The 26,206-nt window shown below is 35.7% G+C and overlaps 1 protein-coding gene across 1 annotated transcript in view; it reads left to right on the forward strand.

Annotated features, from left to right (window-relative positions):
• Positions 1–26,206, forward strand: part of LOC110218867 (zinc-regulated GTPase metalloprotein activator 1A-like) — a 56,095-nt gene that overhangs the window by 19,070 nt on the left and 10,819 nt on the right. The window contains exons 6-10 of the mRNA XM_021001850.2: positions 2,933–2,970; positions 8,613–8,659; positions 11,429–11,515; positions 15,044–15,088; positions 20,514–20,570. Of these exons, the coding sequence (XP_020857509.1) occupies positions 2,933–2,970; positions 8,613–8,659; positions 11,429–11,515; positions 15,044–15,088; positions 20,514–20,570 (274 nt within the window). The remainder of the gene's footprint in view (positions 1–2,932; positions 2,971–8,612; positions 8,660–11,428; positions 11,516–15,043; positions 15,089–20,513; positions 20,571–26,206) is intronic.

Raw genomic sequence — 26,206 nt, forward strand, 5'->3', positions numbered from 1 at the left:
AACCATATTATGCATACCTCTCTTTATCACTTTTTTCTTTGGAGGTGGATGCCATCTTCCTTCATAGTATTTGAATATTTGTAATACACAGAATAGCTTAGTCATCCAGTTATTCTTTGAACAATAATGTTGTATACAAAGTTCTCTTGGTTCTGCTCACTTTACTCAGTATCAGTCCACACAAGTCTTTCCATGTTTTTCTAACATAACCCTGCTCATCATTTCTTGTAGCACAATAGCATTCCATCACAATCATATACCACAACTTATTTAGCCATTCCCCAATTGATGGGCATCGTGTCAATTTCTGGTTCTTTGCCACCACAAAGAGAGTTGCTGTATTTTAGAACATTGAGGGTTTTCTTTTTTCCTTTTTCCCTGATCACCTTGAGAAACAGACCTAATAGTGGTATGGCTGGGTCAAAGGGTATGTAAGTTATTTATAACTCTTTGGGCATATTTCCATATTATTCTCCAAAATGGTTGGATCAGTTCACAGTTCTACCAGTAGTGTATTAGTGTCCGAATTTTTCCACATCCCTTCCAACATTTGATGGGTTTGAATGATATCTCAAAGTTATTTTTATATGCGTTTCTCTAATCAACAATGATTTAGAGCATTTTTTCATGTGACTATATAGAACTTTGATTTCTTCATCAAAAAACTGCCTGTTAATATCCTTTGACCATTTATCACTTGGGGAGTGACTCATATTCTTACAACTTTGACAGAGTTCTCTATATATTTGAGATATAAGACCTTTAGTCAAGAAACTGTGTATAAATTCCCCCCCCCCCAGTTTTCTGCTTTCCTTCTAATCTTGTCTACGATGGTTTTATTTGTACAAAAACTTTTCAATTTAATGTAATTGAAATTATCCATTTTACATCTTGGCCTCATTTTCCTTATCTGTAAAATGGGAGCATTAATAGCACCTACCTCACAGGTTTGTTGTTGGGATCAAATGAAATAATATTTGTAAAGTGCTCTATAAACCTTAAAGTCCTATAATAGCATGCTAGCTATCATTTCTTCTCTGAAATGTTTTCTTATCCCTCTGATTGTTGAGCTTTCTGCATTCTCAGATTATTTTATGTCTGTTTACATGTGTAAGCCACCCAAAGGCATGGACTACTTAATTTTTGTCTTTTTATCCATCCCAGCACCTAGCACAGTGCCTGATAAATAGTAGGAACTTAATAAATGTTTGTTAAATTAAAATAAATTTGCTGAATTATTTTCCATTTTTGGTCCATTTTCCCAATTTTCTCTTAATTTTAAATATCTTCTAATTTTAGCTTCATTTCTTCCTGTGATTTTTTTTAACTTCCACAAATTTTTTGAAAATTCCCTTTTGTGTTTTTTTTTGCCACTGTTTATTTTTACTTGAGTAATTTAAATGTGTCACTTAACAATTTCAGAATATCTAATGTTTATACATCTTGAACTGTTTCAGATTTTCTATGATACTTGCAAAAATTTTAGATCTATCCTCTTATTTTTTCATTTCCTTTTTGGGTAAGTTTTTATTACTCTGTATATTTTTTTGCATACTTTTTTTTTTTGGAAGAGACTTATCTCTTTTTTGAAGCCTCTTAACTCCTGATTGAAAAATAATGTGACATAATGGAAAGATCACTGAATTTGGAGTCAGAGAAGACCTTTATTTTAAACTTAGCTCTGTTCCTGTCTGTTTGATATTGACCAGTTCACTTCCATTCCTGCAGTTCAGTTTCCTGATCTTCATAGTAAAGGATGGAGATAAATAATTTGTGAACTGACCCTTCCAAATCTAAGTCCTGTGATTTTTTTAGGGGAAATTATATTGGGCTCAGGCACATATGATATATTAGCTCATGTTTTCTGATGTATTTAATTTGTTCACTCTTCAATAATGTCATTTAAAATACATCTTACTTGCATGTCAGGGATATTCCCGTGGCTTTTTATGTTGCTTTTACCTAAGACCATACATTGGAGAGATAACCAACAACTGCCCAACTTGTCCATGACACAAAAAATTAAGAACCTGTGTTTTAAAATGTTTTGTGGAGGAAAAAATGGTAAAGTTTTTTCACCACTTACTGTATCTGTCAAGATGCCCGTGACATGGTGCAGTTTAGCATTCTGCTGCTTTCTCTTACTTGTGATTCTTGTAGTTCTGTTTGTTATTAATGGTATTACTTAAGCTTTGTTAAACATACTTGTTGAACAACTGAAATGTTTGGTTTGAGACTTAGATATTTTCATAACATAGCCTAAAGATTTTGGTAGTCCAGAAAAATTAGAATTTTCAAAAATATGTCTTGGGAGAAAGTATGGCCCTCATATCTACTAAGCAAGAGATTATAATGGACACTAAGGCTTTGCTTTTCATTTTGACAAAAGTGAATTTTTTATTGAAAGGATTATTTCTTTAGAACATTATGGCTTAATACCATCATCTTTAACAATGTGAAATAATAAATGGAAATAAATTATATGGTAAAATTAGCAAAAGAGAGAAACCAATATTGTTCAGTTGTACTATTGAGTATCTGCGTAGAATAGCAGAAATGGGACCAGTCAGAGTTAGAAGATGTGGGTGCAAGACTTGCCTCTGACACATTACTAGATAGGTTGACCGATAACAAATCATTTACCTTCTCTCAGTGCCAATTCAGACTTTAGTTTTTTTCCAATTGCTGATCTCCAGTGCGACCTGGTAAAGGAAGTTTTTATACTGAGGAGCTCCCCAATGAATTCTATCCCAGGTTTTGATCACCTTCCCCTGTCCCCCCCCCCAAAAAAAAAAGTAGTGTTGTGTGAAATTCTGAATTGAGAAATCAGGTTAGTTTTTGTTTTCAACTTCAAGTTGAGCTAGTCAGTTAAGTCATTTTACGTAGCATTTTTTAAGGTAATAACTTGAAGTGTATTTTCCCCTTTTTGCAGGAATTGTATCTGTTGTGGATTCAAAATATGGGTTGAAGGTAAGATGAAAAGGCAGACCAGAATACTATACTCTGTTGAAGAACCTGAAGTGTACTTGATTTCTAGATCATTCATTTTGCTTCCAGGTGATTTAAGAACACAGAAAAGATCTGAAGTTCTATACTGTTCAGAAAAATTCCATCTATTGAAGGACTATTTTGAATTCATGATACTGTAATAAAAACTTTATTGGGATGTGCAAAAGCAGTGAAATGCAGGTGCAATATATGCTACAAGTATACTTGTTTTTATTGTAAAGTTAGAATATATTGATTTGGAAACCTATGGGGAAAACATCACTCTCCTGTAAGATTATATTCCAAGGATATTTATTATTCCTTTTGTGTATTTAGTAGAAATTTGCTGTATTATCATAAACTATGTATGCTTCATAATTGTTTAGCGGTGTAAGTACGCCTCATAACTGTTTAAATTTGGATCTACATCTTGGCAAGGAAAAGGGGCAAATGGGTTATATTGGTAGGCCAACTGTTGGGGTCAAATTTTGAATCGTGCAAATACAGTAAATATTTAATGTTTTTGCCGCCTCAATAAAAACTCTTAAATTATTAAATTAATGTACCTGTACAAAACTAACATCCTGTCAGGATAATAGAAACTTTGAATTTCCTAAGTTACAGGCTAAATAAATAACTTTTGCTTTGTATAAAGAATTTGCTAACTTGTCCAATTCCTCTAGTTGCAAAGCTTGACCTCAGAAGCTGCTTGTAATTCAAAGAATTCTGAGGCTCTACTAGTAATGACACCAGGATAATAGGCAGCAATTTAAGGGTGTCATGCTTCACAGACCCAGCCCATCACCAGGATAGCAGAGAAATGGTACCCTGTGGCCAGGCAGCCAAATTGAAACTGAAGTTGTAATTGATATCATGGGCTATCACTCTAATGGGATTGTCACCTGGTGATCTGAAATATTCATTTTTTAATCATGGGCAAAGGAATGGACAACTTAAAATGACAGCTCTCCACTCTCAGGACCTGCCCCCCAGGCCACTGACATTGTTCTTTTCACTTCTACAAATCTGACAACATTTAATGCAATAGAATCAGTAAGTGGAGAGTTCCAGAGAAAAGGTCAAGAGAGAGGTTTCTTTTTAGTTCTCCTGTTATTGCATAAGCTGTTGAAACAATTCAGTCAGAAAACAGTTTGGATTAGAAAAAGGCAGGAAAATAAACGGATATTATACAATAGGGATTTTTAAAAAAACCTCAAGTAGTATTAGATAAGTAACTAACCTATTGGAAAAGAAAGGTTTCCTGTTTTTTATGCTGACACATTTGACGGTTGATTTATTTCCATTGTAGTCAACTCTGTTATTAACCAAATCAATTTTAAACTGGTATAGATTTTTATAGTTGGCCTGGTAGCCTTTCTGACAGTGTTGAAGACACCATTGTAGTCTTTCCTATTTTAGTTGCCACAAAATGGTTTTTTCCTCCCTCTTGTTAAGATGAGATGATAGACTGAATTGAATGTGGTACCTTCTCCATATGTAATAGTGGATCACGTTGTATAAAAAAGTCTTTCTCTCTCTCTCTCTCTCTCTCTCTCTCTCTCTCTCTCTCTCTCTCTCTCTCTCTCTCTTTTAACCCTTTGGCAAACATTAGAGTCTCTACACATTGATGAAAAATTTTTTGGAAATAAATCTTCCAGTGGTTCACAAAAGATGTTCTTTAATATTGTCAGTATAAGCAGAATTTTCTTTTATCAACTTAAAAGAATGCCAACATTGTTCTCTTGTATCCATTTAAAAATGGAGGACTGTTGCTGTAGTATTCAGGTTGGGTACAATTTACTATTATTGTTTTGTTGTACATAAAGTAGACATGAGTATGTCCTGTATTTTCAAATCAGTTATTTTCAAAGAAATTAGGGTGAGGGTTGTGGGAAGAAAAAAGGTTATTTTTCTGATATCCTTGGTAACTACAGTTCTGCCTATTTTTCACCCCTTTTACCATAACTACATTTAAATACAGTATAAAAAATTCTGAATAAATTTTACTTACTTTTGAAAGTATTTTTTATAGCTCTTGATTTATATTTTTAAGACTTTGAGACCAGACTCTTCTGGTTTATTGTTTTCTATAAAGTGGTGGGGACTAGAGAGTTTAGAGGATAACATCAAGCTCTTATGGGATAGTTAATATTTCTGTAATGAAAAAGCATTTGGTAAGCAATCTTTTTTTAATGAAAAAAATTGATAATCACTTACTATGTGCAAAGCACTATGCTAAGAGCAGGGATTATAAATACAAAGGTGAAGCTAGTTGTGCCTGCCTTCAGGGGTTTGCATTCTTTTTTTTTTTAAATTAATTTTTTTTTATAAACAAAAATCTGGCTTCTCTCTCTTCCACCTTCCCCTTTACCTCCTGATTGAGGAACAAAGAAAAACAAAAAGCCTTGTGGTAGACATGCGTAGTCAAGCAAAAAAACTGCACTGGTCATATCCCAAAACATGTCTCAGTCTGCACCCAGAGTCCTCCACTTCTTATTGGGAAGAAGGCAGCATGCTTCATCATGAGTTCTTTGGAATTGTGGCTGGTCATTTTCTTGATCAAAATTCCTAATTTTTTTCAGTTTTTTTTTTACTGTATTATTAATAAATTGTTCTGATTCTGCTCACTTTACTCTGCATCAATTCATACAAGTCTTCCCAGGTTTCTCTAAAACTATCCTTGTTATCATTTTTACAGCACGGTAGTATTCTGTCATATATATATGCCTTCACTTTTTTAGTTATTCTCCAACTGATGGTCACCGACTCAAGTTTCCAGTTACTTACATTCTTTTTTAAAAATTTTATTTTTATTCTGACTTAAGCTTTAAATAAGATGAGCATTTCCACATATAAAGCAGAGCAGAAAAAAAGGGATTGCCTGTATAACTCTGAATCTGCACCATTTTGCTCTTCCCTTTGTCTATACAACAAATTAAATGTTATTTTCTAAGATGTCCTTATTTCTTTACTCCTGATTAATTAGTATTTTCAAAATACTGTAATGTTATAACTTTGTGATAGAACTGTGTGCCATCTTATTAACTCACTTTCTATATAGTAATTCACAAGGCAAAAAATCTTACTTTATAATTTGTTTTATACTGAAATAATCCTTGTCTTAGTGATTCTTAAACAAAAACTAAGAAACATTCTGCCATAAATATACAGACAAGTCAGCAGTATCAAATTTTGAAACACAAAAATTTAAGGAAAACAGCATTTCACAGGTATTTTTCATAAATAATGTGGGAAAATAAAAAAATTAAAGGTATATTTTCTGTTATATGAAAAGGGATATGTGAATATGTTTATCATGTAAAATTTTTCACACAGAAAAAAAATTAACACTATCCACATTCTAGCATGAATGTTTGCTTAGCTGTGGATGTAACCATAGTATATTTAACTGGACATTTTAATATTTGATACAATGGAATTGCTATTTGGAATAGCTCAAGTTGTCAATGATTATAAGAAAATACAATTTTTGAAACATGCAATATTTTTTGGCACACTAAAAAGTTTCTTAAGTTTACCTAGTAGTGGTACCTTAGATTATATAAAAACTATGTTTATTTGGCTTCCAGTACAGAGATCAATTTATCTTTAATTTTCATAGTAACATGGACTCCCAAAGCTAGAAAAAATCTTCCAGGTCATCTAATCCAAACCCCTCATCTTACAGGTGAGGAAATAGAGGTCTAGAGAGGCAACATGGATTGCCCAAAACCACACTGATAGAATGGCACTTGTTAATATGTGTGGTGTTTGTCCCCCAAAGAAAGATAACCTGAAATCAGCAGAAAACTTGACATGCTTTGGGGGAAACAATTTCTTACTTATCCCAAATCAGCAAACTAGAATATTAATTTTATTACTATAAAAAGTGTCCCCATGAATCTCAGACCTAACTTGAAAAATATTCCCTGTTCTGTGGAAGTAGGTCAGATCCAGTGTGTTCAGTGTTTGTAAATAGGCATGTAATTGTTATTGTTCATGTAACATTTTGTAAATATGACTAGTTTTCAGTAATTTGTTTTTCATAGTCTTCTCATTTTAATTTGTTCATTCATTCCATGAATTCTTATTATATCTATAATATGGAGTCCTAGCTGGGTGAGAAAAGTAGGCTTTAAGTATCTCTAAAATTCGTCTAGTTAACCAGATTCCTATGAATTTGGGTGCTTGCAGAGGAAGAAGAGGAGAGTAGAAACAGATAGGTGAGAGAGCTAAAGCTTACCTTCTCCCTGGAGAAATGAATATTATTCCATAATCTATTGGGCAAATGCCTAAATGCTTTCCGAAGACATTATGGCTCACAGGGGCAAAAGGGAGTCATACTGTCTGTTTAATAAAGTGCTACAAAGAGGGTCATATAATCATAGACTCCCAGATTTAGGATTGGGAGGAACCTTTGAGGTCATCTAGTTCAACTCTTATTTTACAGATGAGGAAACAAGCTCTAATGAGTATCTGCTAATGAAACCTCTTTACTAGAATAATATCCTTGATTCAGTACTTTTGTATTGCAATAAGAGATACTTCAGTAAGAGATACTGCTTATTACAAGTTCCAGAGTCTTTTAACACGGGAATTTGCATCAAAGAAAGTATATGTTCAGTGGTGTGCTGCTGGAAACTTCATACTAGAGGCTTACTGTTAAATGTTGGTTGTGAGCATTTATACCTCAGAAATCAGCAGGTACTGCAAATCAAGACAATTTATTGTTTTGTTGATTACCTAGACTTAAGAAAATGTTAATAATGCAGATTAAACTCAAAGATGTGATGTGACTGTTAGCACACTCCTGAGTGCACACTTTCCTAAAGCCTGTTTCTGTCTCCCATAAAGCATGAGCTGAGTTAGAAATATTTTGTTGTTGTTCAGTTGTTTTAGTTGTATCTGATTCCTTATGACCACAGTTGGGGTTTTCTTGGGAAAGATACTGGAGTAGTTTGCCATTTCCTTCTTCAGCTCATTTTACAGATGAGGAAACTGAGGCAAATAAGGTTAAGTGTCTTGCCCAGGGTCACACAGCAAGTGAAGTGTCTTGAGGACAGATTTGAACTCAGTAAGATGAGTCTTCCTGACTCCAGGCCAGGCACTCTATCCATTTTACTACCTAGCTGTCCACATAACCATTGGGCTATGAAATTTACTGGAACCATCTAAGATACATCAAACATTTTGGGGATATTTAAGATTTAAATAATTTTATAAAATCTAATGTGACTGACATATCAAATATATTACAGTTTTTTTTTTCAGATTTCAGGGATAACTATCCTCTCCCTCTTAAAAAAAATGAGACTAAGTTATACATTAAAAAATAGACGAACTCCAAAGTCAAGTCTATTTTTATATATGTGAACAGTGTTAATACTAGATAAGAAATCTTAGGTTATGTAGGAAAGCAAAAATACTTTTGACTGGGATGATTATCAAGAAAAGTTAATGAGCTTGGAGGAAGGAGGGTTTCAGGGTGTAAAAGTATGTTTAACTGAGACATTTGTGGGGTAATAAAGGAATCTAAATTAAAATGTCTTGTATTGACATTTAGGTATAATTTTTTTCACATTATGACAAACAAGTAATTTAAACATTGCCTCTTTTTTTCTTAGCATTTAACGGAAGAAAAAGCAGATGGCCTGATCAATGAAGCAATGAGGTACTCATTGAAGGAGCAGTACACATAACTTTAAAAGATGCTGAGATTGGTTGGTAGTTAAATAAAAAAAATTCCTTACAATGAGAACAAAAGCACACTGTGAAATATCAAGTGTCAACAAAAGTATCTGTTCTAATTTTTTTATGTTCAAACTAACACATCTTTAGGGCATTATACTAGGCCTTGGGCAGACAGAAAAAAAACTCCTCAAAATGAAACATTTCCTATTCTCAAGGAGCTTGTCATGCTTCTGGGGACAAGTATAATACAAATTAGGGAATGAAAAGAGCAAAGGAGCAGAGTGTCCTAAGATTAATTCAAGTTGGAGAGCATATTAATAGTGGTTTGAGGGGAAGTGAATCAAGGAAGGTTTCATGGAGGAGATGATACCTCAGCTTTGATTTGAAGGAAGAAAATGAATTTGGAAGGTGGAAATGAAGAAGCCTGTACATTTGAGGCACGAGGAAGGCTTGTTTGAATGCTTGTTGGAAAAAGTTTAGGAAACTTCTAATGGTCCACTTTGGGTTGGATATAGAGTGCATAAAGGTGAATAGTTTGAAACTAAGATGAAAAAGAAGGCTGCAGGACTTAAAAGCCATTTTATTTTATCCTAATGGTCACAGGAAGCCAACAAAGGGGTTTTTGTTTGTTTGTTTTTTTCCCACCTAATAGTATTTTATTTTTTCCTATTACATATAAAAATAATTGTCAACATTCACTGTTATAAGATTTTGAGTTCCAAATTTTTTTCTCCCTCCATCTCTCCCCTTCCCCAAGATGGCAAACAATCTCAGGTAGGTTATACATGTACAATTATATTAAACATATTTCCACATTAGTCATGTTGTGAAAGAAGAATCAGAGCGGAAGGGGAAAACCATGAGGAAGAAAAACAAAAGAAAATAATATGCTTTGATCTGCATTCAGACTCCATAGTTCTTTCTCTGAATGTGGATAACATTTTCCATCATGAATCTTTTGGAATTGTCTTAGATCATTGTATTACTGACAGGAGCTAAGTCTGTCAGAGTTGTTCATTGCAGAGTTGCTATTACTGTGTACAGTGTTCTGGTTCTGCTCACTTCACTCAGCATCAGTTCGTGTAAGTCTTTGCAGGTTTTTCTGAAATAGGCCTGCTCATCATTTCTTACAGCACAGTCATAATTTCATTGCAATCACATACCACGACTTGTTCAGCCATTCCCCAATTGATAATCATCCCTTTAATTTCCAGTTCTTGGCCACCACAAAAAGAGCTGCTATAAATATTTTTGTACATGTGGGTCCTTTTCCTTTTTTATGATTTTTCTGGGATGTAGACCTAGTAGTGGTACTGCAGAATCAGAAGGCATGCACAGTTTTATACCCTTTGGACGTAGTTCCAAATTGCTCTCCAGAATGGTTGGATCATTTCACAACTCCACCACCAACAATGCATTAGTGTCCCAATTTTCCCACATCCAACATTTATCATTTTCCTTTTTGGTCATATTAGCCAATCTGATAGGTATGAGGTGGTACCTCAGAGTTCCAACAAAGGTTTTTTAATAGAACTATACCTTAAGATGATGATTTGGCAGCTGAATTGGAAAGAGGAGAGACTTAACAAGGGGAATACTGATGAAGCTAGTAACGAAAGTCCAGTTTAATGGTGTTAAGGGTCTTGAACTTAAGTAGTGGCTTTATGAGTAGAGAAAATGGACAGAGATGAGAGCTCTTTTTGAGAATGTACTTGGCAACTGATTGGATATATTGAATATGGTTAGAAAGGGGAAAGAGTCAAAGGTTAGAAATCTGGGTAATGTGGAAGGTGATGGGTACCCCCTTACAGTAAACAGATCTGAATGGAGAGTAGCTTTTAGAGGGAAGATGATGAGTTCTATTTTTTTTTCTATTTTTGATGTGCTGAATTTGAAGGGCCAACAGGGCATCCAGTGAAGACATCTGGCAGCCAGAAATACATTATTGGAGTCCAATAGTTTTATAGCAATTTGGGAAAAATCAATGTCAAAATGGCAATTGAATTCATAGGAGTAGTTGAAATTGTCATTGAACAGAGTATGGAGTTGGAAGTCAGCCTTTGAGCCTTGGAGGGGCAACAATATAAATGATGGTCTAGCAAAGGAGACTGAGAAGGGATAGTCAGACATCTCTGAAGAGAGCCAGGAGAGAGCAGTGTCATGGAAGCTAGAGCAAGGAGGCTGAAAAACGGCCATTGAACTTAAAAATTAAACTGCCTGTTCATATCCTTTGACCATTTATCAATTGGGGAATGAGTGTACTCTTATTTTTAAAACCAGCTTTGCAGACAACTAAAGAATTGTTCATATTGGCTTAGAGTCCACTATTTGATTTTTTTTTTGACCTTTTCTTGGGCCAGAATTGTTGTTAAAATTATTTTTGTTTAACTGATAATATATCAACAATGATGAGAATGAGTTGAGAATTCATCTAAGATTGTGTTATGTTCTGTTTTTCTGTACCATAAGCTCCTTGAGGGTAGAAACTGTGCCTTATTTATCTTTGTATTCCCTTCAAACCTTGCAGGTCAGTGTATCACATGAAGGACTTAGTGAATATTTGTTGTGATCAAGTTTTTAGTTTTTAATAATGAATATGACTTACCTTGACTAAAGAGTGATAAATCAATAGTAGTAAATTGTCTAATAGAGTAGTTGTATTTTTTTTTACTAGGGATGATGATTTGAAGAAACTGGTCATACTTAAAGTATTAATTTTTAATTCTTTTCTCTTTTTTTCTCAATTTAGGCAGGTTGCTTTGGCAGATATTGTTGTAATTAATAAAACTGACCTAGTTGCAGAAGAGGAGCTAATTAAAATAAGAACAGTCATCAGGTACAGTATTTATATGCTGACCACCTACTATTTGAAATATGTTATACATATATACCACCTAACATTGTTAGTTGGATTAGTTGCATCCTCCAAAACATAGCTTTAGGCAAAGTGATCAATCTGTAGAGACTGAGAAGTGAAAGAAACCACAGAGATCATCCAATCCCCATCATTTTACAGATGAGCTGAAGTCCAGAGACTTGAGTGATTGGCCAAGGTCACCCACATGGCAGAACCAGGATTCAAACTCTGGTCCTTTGTCTCCAAATTTTAGCTCCTCGGGAATTATGTCAGTAAGTGGACTGTTGGACGTAAGATGTTACAGCAGAATTTTATGTGGTCACAGAGTTTACATAAGATGAGTTGATAACTGATTGAAAAACATTGTGGATTGAGTCAAAGTTAAGCCTGTTTATAAAACATTCATAAGTCATGGCCTGTGAGAATGTATTTCAAAGTTGGCATGAATTATCAAGTATTGTGTATTATGTATTATATCTAAATATGCATATTTTGCAAATAACAGAAAAATATTTTTAGTTTTCCTAGAATCATTGATTAATCATCAAGATAAAGAGTAAGATCATAAAACTTCAGTGTCTCTTTACTATACACACATTGTTAAGACCCTCTTCTTTTGCCTGGCACTCAAGGTCTTTGATAGCCTTACCTCAACTCACCTTTCCAAGCTTTTCTTCCCTTACCCCTTATCTGTTTCTTCCTTAGCTTTTGCCATGTCCCCTGCTTATATTTCCCTCCTTCATCTCTCTCTTTCTTCTCTCCTACTAATTTTTTGAGGCCCGGCTCCAATCTAGACTCTTGGTAAATGTTTTCCTGACCATTCTTATTCAAAGAGGTCTTGCAGTCCTCTGATATTCTGTAGGAGTTGTCTGTTGTTGTCCAGGGCCTCTCATGCTGCTTTGTATTGTTGTTCAGCTTGCCATGTTTTGTCTTTTCTCCTTAGACTTAAGTTTCTCAAGAGTAGGAACCATATTTCCTTCTGTCTTTATATGACCTTAGTTGTGCTTCTTCTGTCCTTTGAAGATCTTAAAACTTGGCTAATTCACTCAGGAAAAATATAGTTAGGCCCTACTAGATGCATAGGCTTTATTTTTTAGACTCTCTGAAAGACATAGAAAGTCAGAGCAGTGGCAGCCAAGTTTTATGACCTCCAAAGGACAAGCGATAGATCAAGTTACAAAATGCTCTTTAAATAAATAAATAACAACTTAAATAGCTGGAGGAATATTCACTGCTCATGGCTGGGCTATGCCATTTATAATAAAAATGACAACATAAGAGGGTTAATTTTCATGCCAATCAATCTATAAAAGAAATACTTTAGATAACTCAGTAGAATAATAGCAAAATTTATTTGGAGAAACAAAAAAAATCTAAATTATGAAGGGAAATAATGAAAAGAGATAGGGATGGAGGAAGAAGAACATTTCTAGATCTTAGATTATGTTGTTAAGCAGTAGCCATCTAAACCATTTAGTATTGGTTTAAAAAATAGAGAGGAATGTCAATAGAACAGACTAAACAAGGGAGACTCAGAAATAGTGGAACCCAGGAACTCGGTGTCCCATCTCTTTTAAAACACGAGTGATTCTTTGAAATGTATTTGTGGAGAACAGAGACTTAATTTTTTCCTGCACATTTAATGCTATTTTTAATAGAAACCGTATTTTAGTAATTTGCATTTTGAAAAATTGTGCTTATCTGTCCTAAGAAAAGAAGTCTATGGTGTGCCTGTGAGTGTAGAGTCCTTCCTTGTGCTGCTGTGGCAGCTGAGCCTCAGCGTCAGACAGAGCAGGCCCAGGAGTCTGGCCGGTGTTGTGTTTCTATCTCCTTTGACTCTAAACATAACCCACTCTCAATGCTTCAGTTTAAAGTAGTGGCCAGCAGCAAGATTTTTGAGAAAATGTATAACCTGTTTCCTAACCAAAAATCATTTTTGGTTTAAAAGAAAGAGGTAACCAGTAATGCTTCCACTCACACCGACTATCTCCATAATTGGGCTGTCTAAGCTGGAGCCCAGCAAGAAAGCTGTCGTTTGATTGTCAAGTACTCAGTAGTAATGTCCTTGTTAGTCATTCAGCTTTCTGCTCTTCTTTTAAAGAATACTAGATAGGCATTTGGGAGGAAGGATTTAGGAAATCGCTTGGGTCTCTTGTCCTTTCACTTCATTAACCCTTCACATTAATATCCTGCTGAATAAAACTTAAAAGACAGTTGAAAGGCTGTAGGGAAATGTAGCCCTCAAGTAGCTCAGCAAAGAAAGCAAAAATAAACATTATTTTTGTAAATCACTAGAAACAACTTCATAGGTGGGATACTTCATCTGCAGGCAGAGATTAGAATATATGGACATTGTCTAGGGTGTGTAATCTTGGAGAGATGGTTACAAAAGACTAAAATATAAACAAAGCACAATCACTTTGGGTCTCAGTGTCATCTGTAAAATGAAGGACTTGAATTAGATGATCTCCAAGGTCCCTTTCTCCTCCTAGTCTGTGGTTCTAAGAAAAATAGAGGATTAATTTGTGCACCTTTAGTCGTCTTCATCAAAAGTGCATGATGAGAAGATAGATGGCATGCAACATGAATAAAGTGAATTAAACAAAAACTTCTTGACTTCCAACAGTGAAAGTGACATAGAGCTTAGAAATTACAGCCAGGAAAACTATTCATATAGAAAGGGAAAGAGGCTTGCAGTTTTTATGGATGTTGATGGTAAAACTGAGGTTTGACTCTGAGTTTTCAGGCAAAACTGGAGGGCATGGGGATTGTATGAAGTCTGAGTAGGTAGGTTAGAGACAGCATTCATTGGTTATAGACACAGAAAGGCACAGCCAGGGTTTTTAGGTGAGGGGTCAGAGACAAGAAACTTAAGATAACCACAGAAGGACGAAGAAGAATCTGAGTGAATAAATGTGGGTCATTTAAGGTTTGTAGTTGGAGCCCACAGGAGGAAACTTGAAGAACAGACAGAAGACTGACCAAGTGCACAGATCCACATACAGAAGCCAAATAGGCATACAGCCATTATATCAAGATAACTTTTGACTCTGTTCAAGTTTAAGTTGCTTTCTGAGGGAAGGTGGCTGGTTGCTTCTGTACCTACCCCAGAGCAGAGAGCAATGTTCTGTGAGTGCTGATTTTACAGAGGAAAACCTATAGAGCTGTGCTGTCCAGGAAGCCTTGCATAGCTTAAAAATGGGGAAGCTGCTGGCCGTTCAGAGAAGAAACTGTAGGGAATCCTTTTGTCAATGGACAAAAAAATATTTCCAAGAAGGGTGGGTTTTATCACTACAGTCAGTGGGGCACAAGTATTTTTAGGAAAAAAAATAATTTCATTATTGGGTATATAAAATTTTCAGTTGCTTTTTTCTAGTCCTGCGTGTATAGTTATGCTTATTTAGTCCTTGTTTCAGCAGTAATATTCATTGCTTTTTGGTTTTATGTTGGATTTTGAAAGTATGACATTCTGTTTTTTAGTTTATTTCTGTATTTGTTTTTTTTCAGATCAATAAATGGACTAGGAAAAATCTTAGAAACCCAAAAATCAAGGTATTTTTAATCCTTTTACTACCAGTCCTGTATTGTTTTCTAATAAACTGATTATCATTTCTTAGTATGATTGAAGCATCTGCAGATAATTTACTATATTGGTCGGATTCTAGCCTACATTCTCCTCATTACCCTTACCCCAATTCTAGCTTATATCAAACTATAGAGTGACGTATAATCAGTTATTTTTCAGTGTATGCCTTTATATTTCTGTTTTCCTTTTAAAAAAATCTCATTTTAGGGGTACAGCTTATGTTTGAGGGTCTGCTATAATTTGGACAAGAATGATGGTTCTTTTTAGCCTTTTGAATTTTATAGAAACCATGACTTTCTTTTTAAAAACAGTTATCCATTTGGCAAATTGAATTGCGACACCGGAGCTTTAATATTGTTATAACTAAAGTTGGTAAGCCATGATTGGTTGTGTGAGATTACATTCTTCTTTAATGAAGAGTGGGATCAAAAGCCTTCACTCAAGGTTAATTTAGTTCTGTATCCTGGAAGTGTGAAATTTTGAAAGGGTTATCATAATCCAAGTACTAAAAGTACATTTTAAATTTCAAATTTATTTAAATCCTAATGTGTAATTTAATTATTTAATTTAATGCTAATGTTTCTTGGTTCCTTTAAAAAAAAGGAAGAAAATTCTCAGGTTAAAAACATGCATTTTGCAATTCTCCCAAATTAATGACTTTTCCTATATGGTCTGTATAAAATTTATTTTTAGAAATAAAAGAAAGGGAGACTTATAATGCTGACTATGCAATTACTTGAAGTACAATAATAAGTAATACTAAAGATTGGTGCCCTAATCTCAGGTAGTCTTTTTAACTTACATAGTGCAGAATATCAGGAAACTGACAGTTAATCAAAGTTGGTAAAAGCTAGACCAATCCAAACAGTAACTTTCCATTAGTCTGCAGGTATTTTAAGAATCCAGAAGTGGTCACCAGTCTCTGTGTTGTGGCATTTTGCATGAGTCTGTTTGGTTTAAATAGCGAACGTCCCCATTTCCGTGAGGAACATTTTTCTTTTTTTCTTCCAGCATTCTGACAAATCTGCAAGTCCTAGTGAGTTAAACATTTGAAATGTTTTTGCATTTTCTTGTCTTATCACTTTTAGTGTTCATTTAAAAAAACTTCCCTCCCAAAAAAAGAACCGTAAATCTGTCCCTTTGTGAGGAGCCGCCTTGTTGGGGTAATGGAAAGAGTCCTCATTCTGCAGTCTAAGGACCTAGATTCCCATCTCCCCCAGGCAAATCATTTTATTTCCCTGGGTCCCAGTTTTCTCATTTGTCCAGTGAGCGGTAGAACTAGGTGGTCTCAGCAGTCCTTTCTGGGGCCAAAAAATCCCAAGAGCCTTTGATAAGCAGTCATCATCTAAACTAGTGTTTAGTGTTCAACAGAATGGAGTGTCTGCATTGCTTTGATTTTCTCATACTTTCAATAAATACAATAGACCAGAGAGCAAAATGTGTTTTAAAGTGAACATAATCTTTCTGTTAAAGTTTGCTGAGAATGAGCAAAATGAGATTGCTGGGAATGGACAAAGCTAGCACAGCTGCTAATAAACCAGTGCAGGCTTTTAATCTTGTAAGTTCACATTTTTTTTAAAAAAGTTTCAATCTGAGAGATAAGCTTTGATGTTTTGTCTGTTTGGGAGAAATGTAATCATCATTTTCTAAACTCCAGGAGCCTGAGTTAGAATTTCAATTACATTTTTGTTATTTATATTTTTATACTCTAATGATGTCTTTTCATCGATACAAAAACTCATCATCAAAGCAGATGGCACGTCCTATGCCTAAGCTATGGCTTAGTTCTTTGGGAGTTGCTGTGTCTGAAAAACATATTACCCTGTAGCCAACATGATAACAAGCCTCTCAGAACTTAGGGACACCAGTATCCAGGTGACAGATAATATAGCTAGTCCCTCAAAAATGTTTCCGACTTGGTGGGACCTGCATAAGGTTGCTATGATGGCATAGTTTTTAGAAACCCAGGGCTCTCTGTCTCCATTTCAGTGATGAGGTACTGGAGTAGGACCTTTGGTACATAATTTCTTTCGGTGTTGCTTCTATCATGTTCTTTTGTAAATCTCAAATTAATGACTTTTCCTTTATGTTCTGTGTAAAATTTATTTTTAGAAATAAAAGAAAACTGAGACTTATAATGCTTTCTATGCAATGCAGGTGTTGTCAGGTTTGAGTAAAGAAATGGTCAAAAAAAAGCTGATAAGGCTGGATTAATATCACACAATAATTTTGGCAAATCAGAGGTAGGCTTTAATAAATAAAACCCATCGGGACTTCTTTTGTCTCCAAGCCCAAAGTTGTTCTTGTTTTTAAATATCCCTTGGAGAAGACTTTTGAGAGAATCATAGGATTCTAGATTTAGAGCAACAAGCCAGCAGTGCAAAACATGAAAAACACGCATAATAACTTGTACCAAATGATGGCTGACCCCTCGTATTTGAAGGACTGTCATGGGGAAGAGAAATTCATAGCTAAAACAGCTCACACTTGTATAGCGCTTTGAGATTTGTATTTTAAACACATTCTCATTTTAATTCTCATAGCTACCCTGCAATGGAGATTCTATTATTATCCTTATGTGACAGAGAAGGAAATTGTAGCTTAGGGAAATTAAGATATTTACCCAAGGTCATACCACCCATAACTGTCTGAGGCAGGATTTGAACCTATGCCCTCCTGAATGCAAGTCTAATATTCTCTTCCTTGTGTGTGCCATACTATCTCTCTACTTAGACTTGTTTTGCTTGACCCCAGAATTGGAAATAGGAATGGTAGGAGGAAATTACTGGAATTGGTTAAGATCAGTATAAGGAAAAACTCTCTAATGAATAGGAGGCATCCAAAATGGAATGGACTATCTCAGGAGGTAGTAGATCCCCTCTTAATAGAGGTCCTCAGATGAAGACTAGGTTATCATCAGATCGAAGATTAGTGTCTGAAAGGACCTAAATCATCTGGTCATTTAGTCAACAAGCATTTTGTAAGCACTCTGTGCCAGGCACAGACTAAATGACCAGATGATTTCTAAGGTCCTTTCCAATTCTAGAAATACAAGAGGTAAGAAGGGGAGATGAAAAGTGGAGAGGGGAAGGGAGGAAGTCCACTCCCCCCATTTTATAGATGAGGGACTGAGGCCCAAAATACTTAATTTCCCCAAAGTCACAAAGTAGTAAATAGCAGAGGTGGAATTTGAACTCAGGTCCTCTGGCTCCAATCCATTGTTCTTTCCTTGAGCTTTGTGGTGAAGTAGGGCTTGTAATGGAGGACCTGTGGGAACCTTCAAACTGAGATTATCCTAAGCATATCCTTTATGAACCATAATGCAATAAAAATTGTAACCATTAAAGGAAATATGAACCAAAGATGCAGACTCAGAAGGAGGCTAAAATAGTCTCAATAATGAATGGGTCAGAACTAAATCCTAGAGACATTAAAATTATGTTAAAGAATGGTGGTAGATGAGATTCATCTTCATGAGTTCCAGTCTGGCCTCAGACACTTACTAATTGTGTGATCCTGGGCAAGTCACTTAACTCTGTTTGCCTCAGTTTTCTCATCTGTAAAATGAACTGGAGAGATGTAAATGACACTATGTATTACATTGATCTGATTCTAGCCTATGTTCTCCTCATTACCCTTAATTACTGCCAAGTGTCTCTGCCAAGAAAACTCCAAGTGGGATCAGTCACGAAGAGTCGGACACAACTGAAATGACCAAACAACAAAAGAGACAACATTCCAAAATACATGGGATGAAAGAGTAGCCCTTAAAGGAAAATTTCTGTTCCTGAACACTTATGTTAGAGAGAGAGAGAGAGAGAGAGAGAGAGAGAGAGAGAGAGAGAGAGAGAGAGAGAGAGAGAGAGAGAGAGATGTGGATAGAGCAGTGACCCTGAAGTCAGGAGGACCTGAGTTCAAATCCAGCCTCAGACCAAACACTTGACCGTTATTAGCTGTGTGACCCTGGGCAAGTCACTTAATCCCAACTGCATAAAAATGAAAAAAAAAATTAAAAAAAGAGGATTATAGAGTGTGTAATTTTAAAAAATAAGAATAGAAAACGACTAAGCCCAAAAGATGGATGATTTTCACATTTCTGCTACACTAATAAGCAGTATCACAGTACAAGTTAATACTTGTACCAAACTGTGACATGGTTTAATATCATATTTTGGTATCAGGTTTTTATATTAGCCATCCATTTTCTAGGAGGGGAAAATAATTTAGAGTTGAGGAGGAAGAATTCCAAAAGAATTTTTCCCAAAATACTGTTTTGCATCCCCCTCAGCCACCAAGAGTTTCTGTGTACTCCATCTTCTTTTGTACTCCAAAGAGTTAGCTCCTTCACAGGAATTGTATATCTTGAAATTGATTTTCATCTGTTTACAGTGTTGTCTTGTGAATATTTTAAAAATTAAAACTGATGAAGGCCTGCAACTTAGCCTTATTAAACTATTTGAAACAATGTTCTTTTTAACTCTTTTAAAATGTATGCCTTAAGCGTTGTTCCTTACCAGTGATACTCTAAATGTATTAATTGTACCATTTTCAACTTACAGCTTACCTCTAGATATTTAGTTGGTGGAACTCCTTTGCTAAGCCTTGTTGATTCATCTTTTGTATCTGCCCCACTTTGCTCTACCCACACAGCTACTAACTCTAGTTGAGATCCTCTCTATCTCTTGCCTGGACTATTGCAGTGAGCAACAATTTCATAATTGGTTGTCCTGCTCTCCCCTCCTCCTCTAGACCATCCTCTGTACAGCTAACACTCGTACCTGATAGCGGCACTCTTTTGCTCAGTAAATGCTGTAGCTCCCTATGAACTCTAGGATCAGACTTGGTGGCATTTAAAACCCTTCACCACTTGTCTTCTCTCCTAACTACCTCTCCACTTTTAGTATATGTCACTCCCCTTCCTGCACTGGGTGGTTCTGCCAAACTGTCCTTGCTGTTTCTCTCACATAGCTTACTCTTTTTTTTTGGTCTCATTGCCCTTGTAAAGGCTGCCCTCCACATCCAGAATGCAGTGGTCTTTGTCCGTAATTCTTAGAATGTCCAGTTTTGTTCAAATTTAGCTCAAGGACCTCCTCTAGTGTGGGGCCTTTTCTCATCTTTCCAGCTGCCATTGTTTCCTCTTCCACCACTTGCCTTGTATTTATTTGTATGTATTTGGATGTATGCATGTTGTCTCCCTCGATAAAATGTAAGCTCTTTGAAGGCAGGGACTGTTTGATTTGGCTTTTGTAGCCTCAGAACCTAGCACAGTGCCTACCTAGTCCATAGAAGGTGCTTAATGAATGCTTGTTAATTGATTGGCATGATTTTAAGGTAGAATATGCTGGTATACACTGTACTGTTTTTGACTTTTTTCCTTTTTTTTTCTTTTAGAGTTGATCTTTCTAATGTATTGGATTTACACTCTTTTGACAGTCTCTCTGGAATCAGGTAATTTCTAGTTATCTGTGGGTTTTTTATTAGTTTTTATCCAAGATCTTGGTTTTGAATGGCTAATTTCAGTAGTCATTTTCTTTTCTTCATTTCAATAATTACCCTTTTCCAATTCTGATTCTGTATTTCGTGGAGCCTATTACACCTTAAGCTTCCTATCATTTCCTTAACACTGATAATTCCAAATAGTCTACAGTTTGTGAATGAGTTATGTTTCAGAAGTTATTTTGAAGTTGTCATTTGGAGCTCAGAATTCATTTCTAGATAGAAACAGTATTTTAAATGGTGTTTAGGTTTCCAAGACAGCTCACAGAACCCTTTATTAATTCATGAGGAAGTCTAGTACTAATAGTATTTTCATCTCTACCTAGTTGCCATTTTATGACGTTAGGTACATGGGAAAAGGCCTTTTGAGTTCTTCCATCTTTGGATGCTTGGAGTACATTTCTTTCCTCTTAATAGCAGATAAAGTCATTTCCTAGGCATTGCCATTCGGGTACAGAGACTCCTGGGAGTCAGTGATTGGTCAGCCAGTATACCTGCATATAACCCTTTATACCTGCATAAGAAAAGTTACCTCCCTGGGATAGTCACTTACCAGGTGTTCTGAATTGGGGCACAGAAGACAGTTTTGTTTTGGGGGCTCCAGATTCACTCAGTAACTATGTACAAGGAAATGGATCATAAATCTGTTGTTCCTAAATTAGGGGTTACCTATAAGGCATTTTTCTCATTTTCCTAAAGTAGAACTTATAGATTTAGAGAGTGAATGTCATTCACTTCTGGCCACTTAACTTTACTTTAAAAAATTATTTTTATTTTTCAACCAGTGTTGTCCTTACCTACTGGCCAGTTCATAGTTTATTTTCCAGGTTTCTTGAACTATTCCTGTCCTTCCCACCCTCTGAAAAATAGAAAGTTTTATTTGTTTGACAGGCCCAGCAATCTTAACTGTTATGAATTAAATTAATGCAGAGAAGTTTTGAAGACATGCCAGTTTTGCTTTCCATGTAGTAAGAAGGTATAAGTATGATAATAGCTAACATTTATGTAGTGCTTACTATGTGCCAGGCACTGTACTAAGTGCTTTACAGGTATTACCTTATTTCATCCTCACAACAACCCTAGAGAGTAGGTACTCTCATTAGCCCCTTTTTGCAGATGAGGAAAACTGAGGCAAACAGAGGTTAAGTGACTTGCTCAGGGTCATAGCTATCTGAGGCAGGATTTGAACTGGGATCTTCCTCAGTCCAGGCCTCATGCTTTATCCACTGCACCATTCAGCTACCAGTCATTGCAGTTACACCAAAAAGTATAGGACATGACTTGCATTTGGGGAGCAGGTGTCGTTGAAGGTAAACAGAGCAGTCCTGGACAAACTTGAAAGGTTTTTGGTATCTCTTGCCTCCATCCTCTTTCTGTCCTTTTACGTTGCTGCCCATTTCAGATCCCTGATATTCACAGAGTGTAGGAGTTAGAAGAAGCCTCAAAAGTAAAAAAGCATTGGGCCAGTTTTTGATTGGAATCCTCTCTACAGTGTACCTTTCAAATGGTCATGTACATTCTGCTTGAAGCATCCCAGTGATGGGCCCATTCCTGGTGTGGATAGTATTGCCCCTCTGCAGTTTGTACCTCCTTTTGGTTCCTCATTCAGGGGCCAAGCAGAACAAATCTTATCTCTCTTCCATGTGACTGTCATTCATCCACTTGAAGACCTCAGCCCTCCACTCAGTCTTCTGTCCTCTACATTAAGTCCCCCTCATTCCTTCACCTGTTACTCTCATGGCCTGGTTCTCAGTTTCCTAATCTGGATGGCCCTCGTTTGGACCTATTCCAGCTTGTCTGAGCTCTTACTGAAGAATGTTATCAAAACTGAACACAGAATTCCATCTAGTGGACAAGGGAAGTGTCACTTCCTTTGTAGACACTGTTCTTTTAATGCAGCCTGGCACTTAGGAGACACTTAACATATGTTTATTGACTGCCTGATTGAAGAAAAAAAGATATGTAGCTTATCCAAGCTCAGAGCAGGGGAGTTGGGGGGGGGGTGCAGTTCTACCCCATAAGGCCATGCCATGAGGGCATGCTGTGTTGAGTCATCATTCTCTTGACTGTTCTTTTATGCAAATGCTTCAGGTTTGTGTCCTGAAGGGATTCAAGGGCTTCATAGAGTTATGTATGGGTTTATCCAAATCCTACCTGTATCTCCATGAAGCCTCATTACCCCATGGATAAGGCACAGGAGACCTGATATCTAAAGGACAGCAAAGTGAGTGCTGGACCTGGAGTCAGGAAGACATGAGTTCAAATTCACCTCAGTTACAACTTACGTGACCCTACACAAGTTACTTAACCACTGCCTGCATCAGGTTCCTCATCTATAAATTGGGGATAATAATAGAAACCTGCCTCCCAGGGTTGTTGTAAGAATAAAATGAGATATTTGTTAGTCGCTTTGCAAACCTTAAGTACTCTATAAATGCTAGCTATTAGTATTAATTTGTATGCTTTCTGCCCCTCATCTCATACCCACTTATGCATCCCTATGGCCTCTTATGTTATTTCCACCTCTGGTCTTAACATTTTTGACACAAGTTATTATGGGAGTGCATTGTCTTCATTCATATATTACCATATTTAGTGGTATAGGCACTTAAGATAATTCCTGATCCTATGACTAGCCTTGAATTGGTACTTTAAAAAATTGATTTAATTTTTTTTAAACTTTTAAAGGAATTTGAACTCATGTCTGTGATATTAAATAAGCGTAACCTATGTTTAGAACTTAGAAGTGATTTGTGTTCGATATTATGCCTATCATAAAATGTTCATTCTGGAAATTTCTTTGTAGAATAAAATTTTTTATCCCAAATAGGTCCAATTTCTGTAAGTCTTTCTGCTTTTTTCTTATTACTGAAATTTTCTTTTTCGTCACTATAACTTTTAATTCCATTATATAATCATTAACATGTTAGGGAGCTCTTGTTGGCCTTGTACTTTACAGGATAGAAAATAAAAATAAAGTCACTTGAAAATGAGAGCGTGAAAGGGGAAAAGATTGGGAGCATTGTCTCTCTTAGGAGTTTGATAGAGATTTGAGATGAATAAAAAGATGTTGTATGTGAATAATGCTTTAGGTGACGTTAGATGGAATAAATTTGTAATGTACATTACAGTTCTGTGACTTTCTCCAGCAGCATAGGATATCTTCAGACTGCAGATGTTGGGGGTTTGCTTGGAATTGTGATTTGAATTAGCATGTCGGGAAAGGTTTCTTTATAAAGAGATTCATGTATGGAGACAAGTGCGTCACTTAAATGACTGATTGGGTAGAAGACAAGTGAGATTAGAGTTATGTGTAATAGGAAGGAGTCATGGAACTAGACTTCACAATAAAGTAAAGAGCAGTATCAGTAAGAGTAATGGTGTGGGATTAGAGTAAGGAAAGAAGGTCAGTCCAGGAGGGGAATTTCAGAGCTAAAAGACTTTGGAGATGGAGAGAAGTCCTTAGCGATAGAGATATCTAAGATGTGGCTTTCCCAGTTAGGTAACTGATGTAGAGTTGAGATGGAAGTCATAAGAGTAGAAAAGTTTGAGGTATCATTAGTCCAGTTTACGAAATGGATTGTCAGTAAAAATAGTGAAATTGTTGAGGATAATGACTAAGGTAGAGAAGAAAACTATGAGCCTGGTACCAGTGCCATTTAGAAAGGTCAGAGAATATCCTAGAAGAATATCTGGAATCAAAAATGGTTTGATTCGATAGCATCTTTTTTAAAAATAAGTTTTATTGATGCCTTTTTTTTTCTAGTGTAGTCATTTGCAGATATAGACCCATAACAACTAATGAGCCCCTCCTTTATAACAAAATCATCTGGAACTATGACCTCTATACTGGAAAGAGAAAGATATCTTCTCTTGATGGCATGAACTTTAAAGAGGAAAGATTATTGAATGATGAGAACAGGTCATTGGGCTCATAGTGTCATCAAGGACCAAGGAGTATGTCTCCATGTCCTAGGAGTTTAAGGGCCTGGAAGACAGAGTCATGATGGCAGAAGCTCTCCGGGCTGTGATCTTCAGGGAAAAGTCAGATTTCCAATGAATTAGGTAGAAGGCACGTAAGAAGAAAAAGTCACAGGTGTAGGAGTGTATAAAGGGGTAGTGATAAGGTTGCTTGTTTCAAAGAATGAGTTTGAGGTATAGACCAGGGAGAAGGAATAGCTTAAGACTGGAAGAGCAAGAAGGATTAGACTTGTTCTTATTGGCTCTGAGACAGAACTGGTGGTGATTTGTAGAATGTACTGAGGCACATTTTGATTCCAAGAAATAACTTTCACGATAATCTTGGCTAAAGTAGGATGAACTGCTTCAGGAGAGGTCTTGAAGTGAAGGCAGGGTGATGGCTTGCCAGGGGTGTCTGATCAGGTATAGGTTGGACTAAAGTGACCTCCAAAGTCCCTTCCAATTTGGAAGGTCCAAGAAAAGCACATCATTTATACTAGGCTTTTTATTTTTTAAAAGTGTATAGTCTTAGACAACATCTATTTATAACACACTGGTAACAGCTATTTAAAGAATTGGCTGTTGAATAAGTGTAGTTACACTTATAGAGTATAGAGTAGACGAGACATTTGAATAAAGTTGCTTTGTGTATAACTACTAAACAGAGGAAGTCCTTTCATAATTAGCCAGTTGGAAAGGATTTAATTTGACATTCTCTTTACCATGACCCCTGTGGAGACTCATTCACTCCTAAGTTTATATATATATATATACATATATATATATATATATATATGTATGTATATATATATATATATATATATATATATATATATATGAGACCCTCCTCTCTGTCAAATCCACTGTTACTAATTTACCCCTTACTGTTCTTCTTAAAACCTTACAGATGTTTTGTTTTGAAGTCTCCATTCACTTTCCCCCATTAGTGTCTGAATATTTGCCATAGTTGTTAAGTATATTCAGAATAATGTGTTTTTAACAATTTAAGCCTCTCTCTCCCCGATGACCACGAAATTTTATGAACATTGACTAAACTTAAAATTTTTTAAAAATAAGAGGAAATACTGACAAAACTTCATGTTTCTGATGCTCCGTTTACATGTAATTATGCTTCAACTCTAGAAAATAAAAGGAAAGTTGATTAAATTTTTCACGGTAGAAGGTGTTTCTGAACTGATATTTTTGTAAGCCTGGGTTAAAGTAATTGCAATTAACACTGACCACTTTACAGTTGAGTAGTGGCAATGAATATATTTGTGAACCCTTCAAATTCGTAATTTCAACAGCAAATGTTGTTTGTATGTCTGATTTTCCTCTGTGATCATAACTGCTTTTTATTCCTTTAAAATGAATATTTTAGAGTAAAGGAATAAAATATCTGACAGGGACTATCTTACAAAAATAAGTTAGTATTTATATTAATATATATACCTATTATGCCAACTTTTTTCCAGTTTTATTACCAGTTTTGTTCATATATATGAGAGGCAGCTGTAAGTAAGAACACTGGCCTTAGAGGTAGAAAGTTGGGCTGCAAATCTTCATGGGATAATTTACCTGCTGTGTGACCCTGGACAAGTCTCATTACTTCTCTGATAATAGCACTT

This window comes from Phascolarctos cinereus, unplaced genomic scaffold (genome assembly GCF_003287225.1).
Source record: "Phascolarctos cinereus isolate Bilbo 61053 unplaced genomic scaffold, phaCin_HiC Scaffold_4;HRSCAF=312, whole genome shotgun sequence".
NCBI lineage: Eukaryota > Metazoa > Chordata > Mammalia > Diprotodontia > Phascolarctidae > Phascolarctos > Phascolarctos cinereus.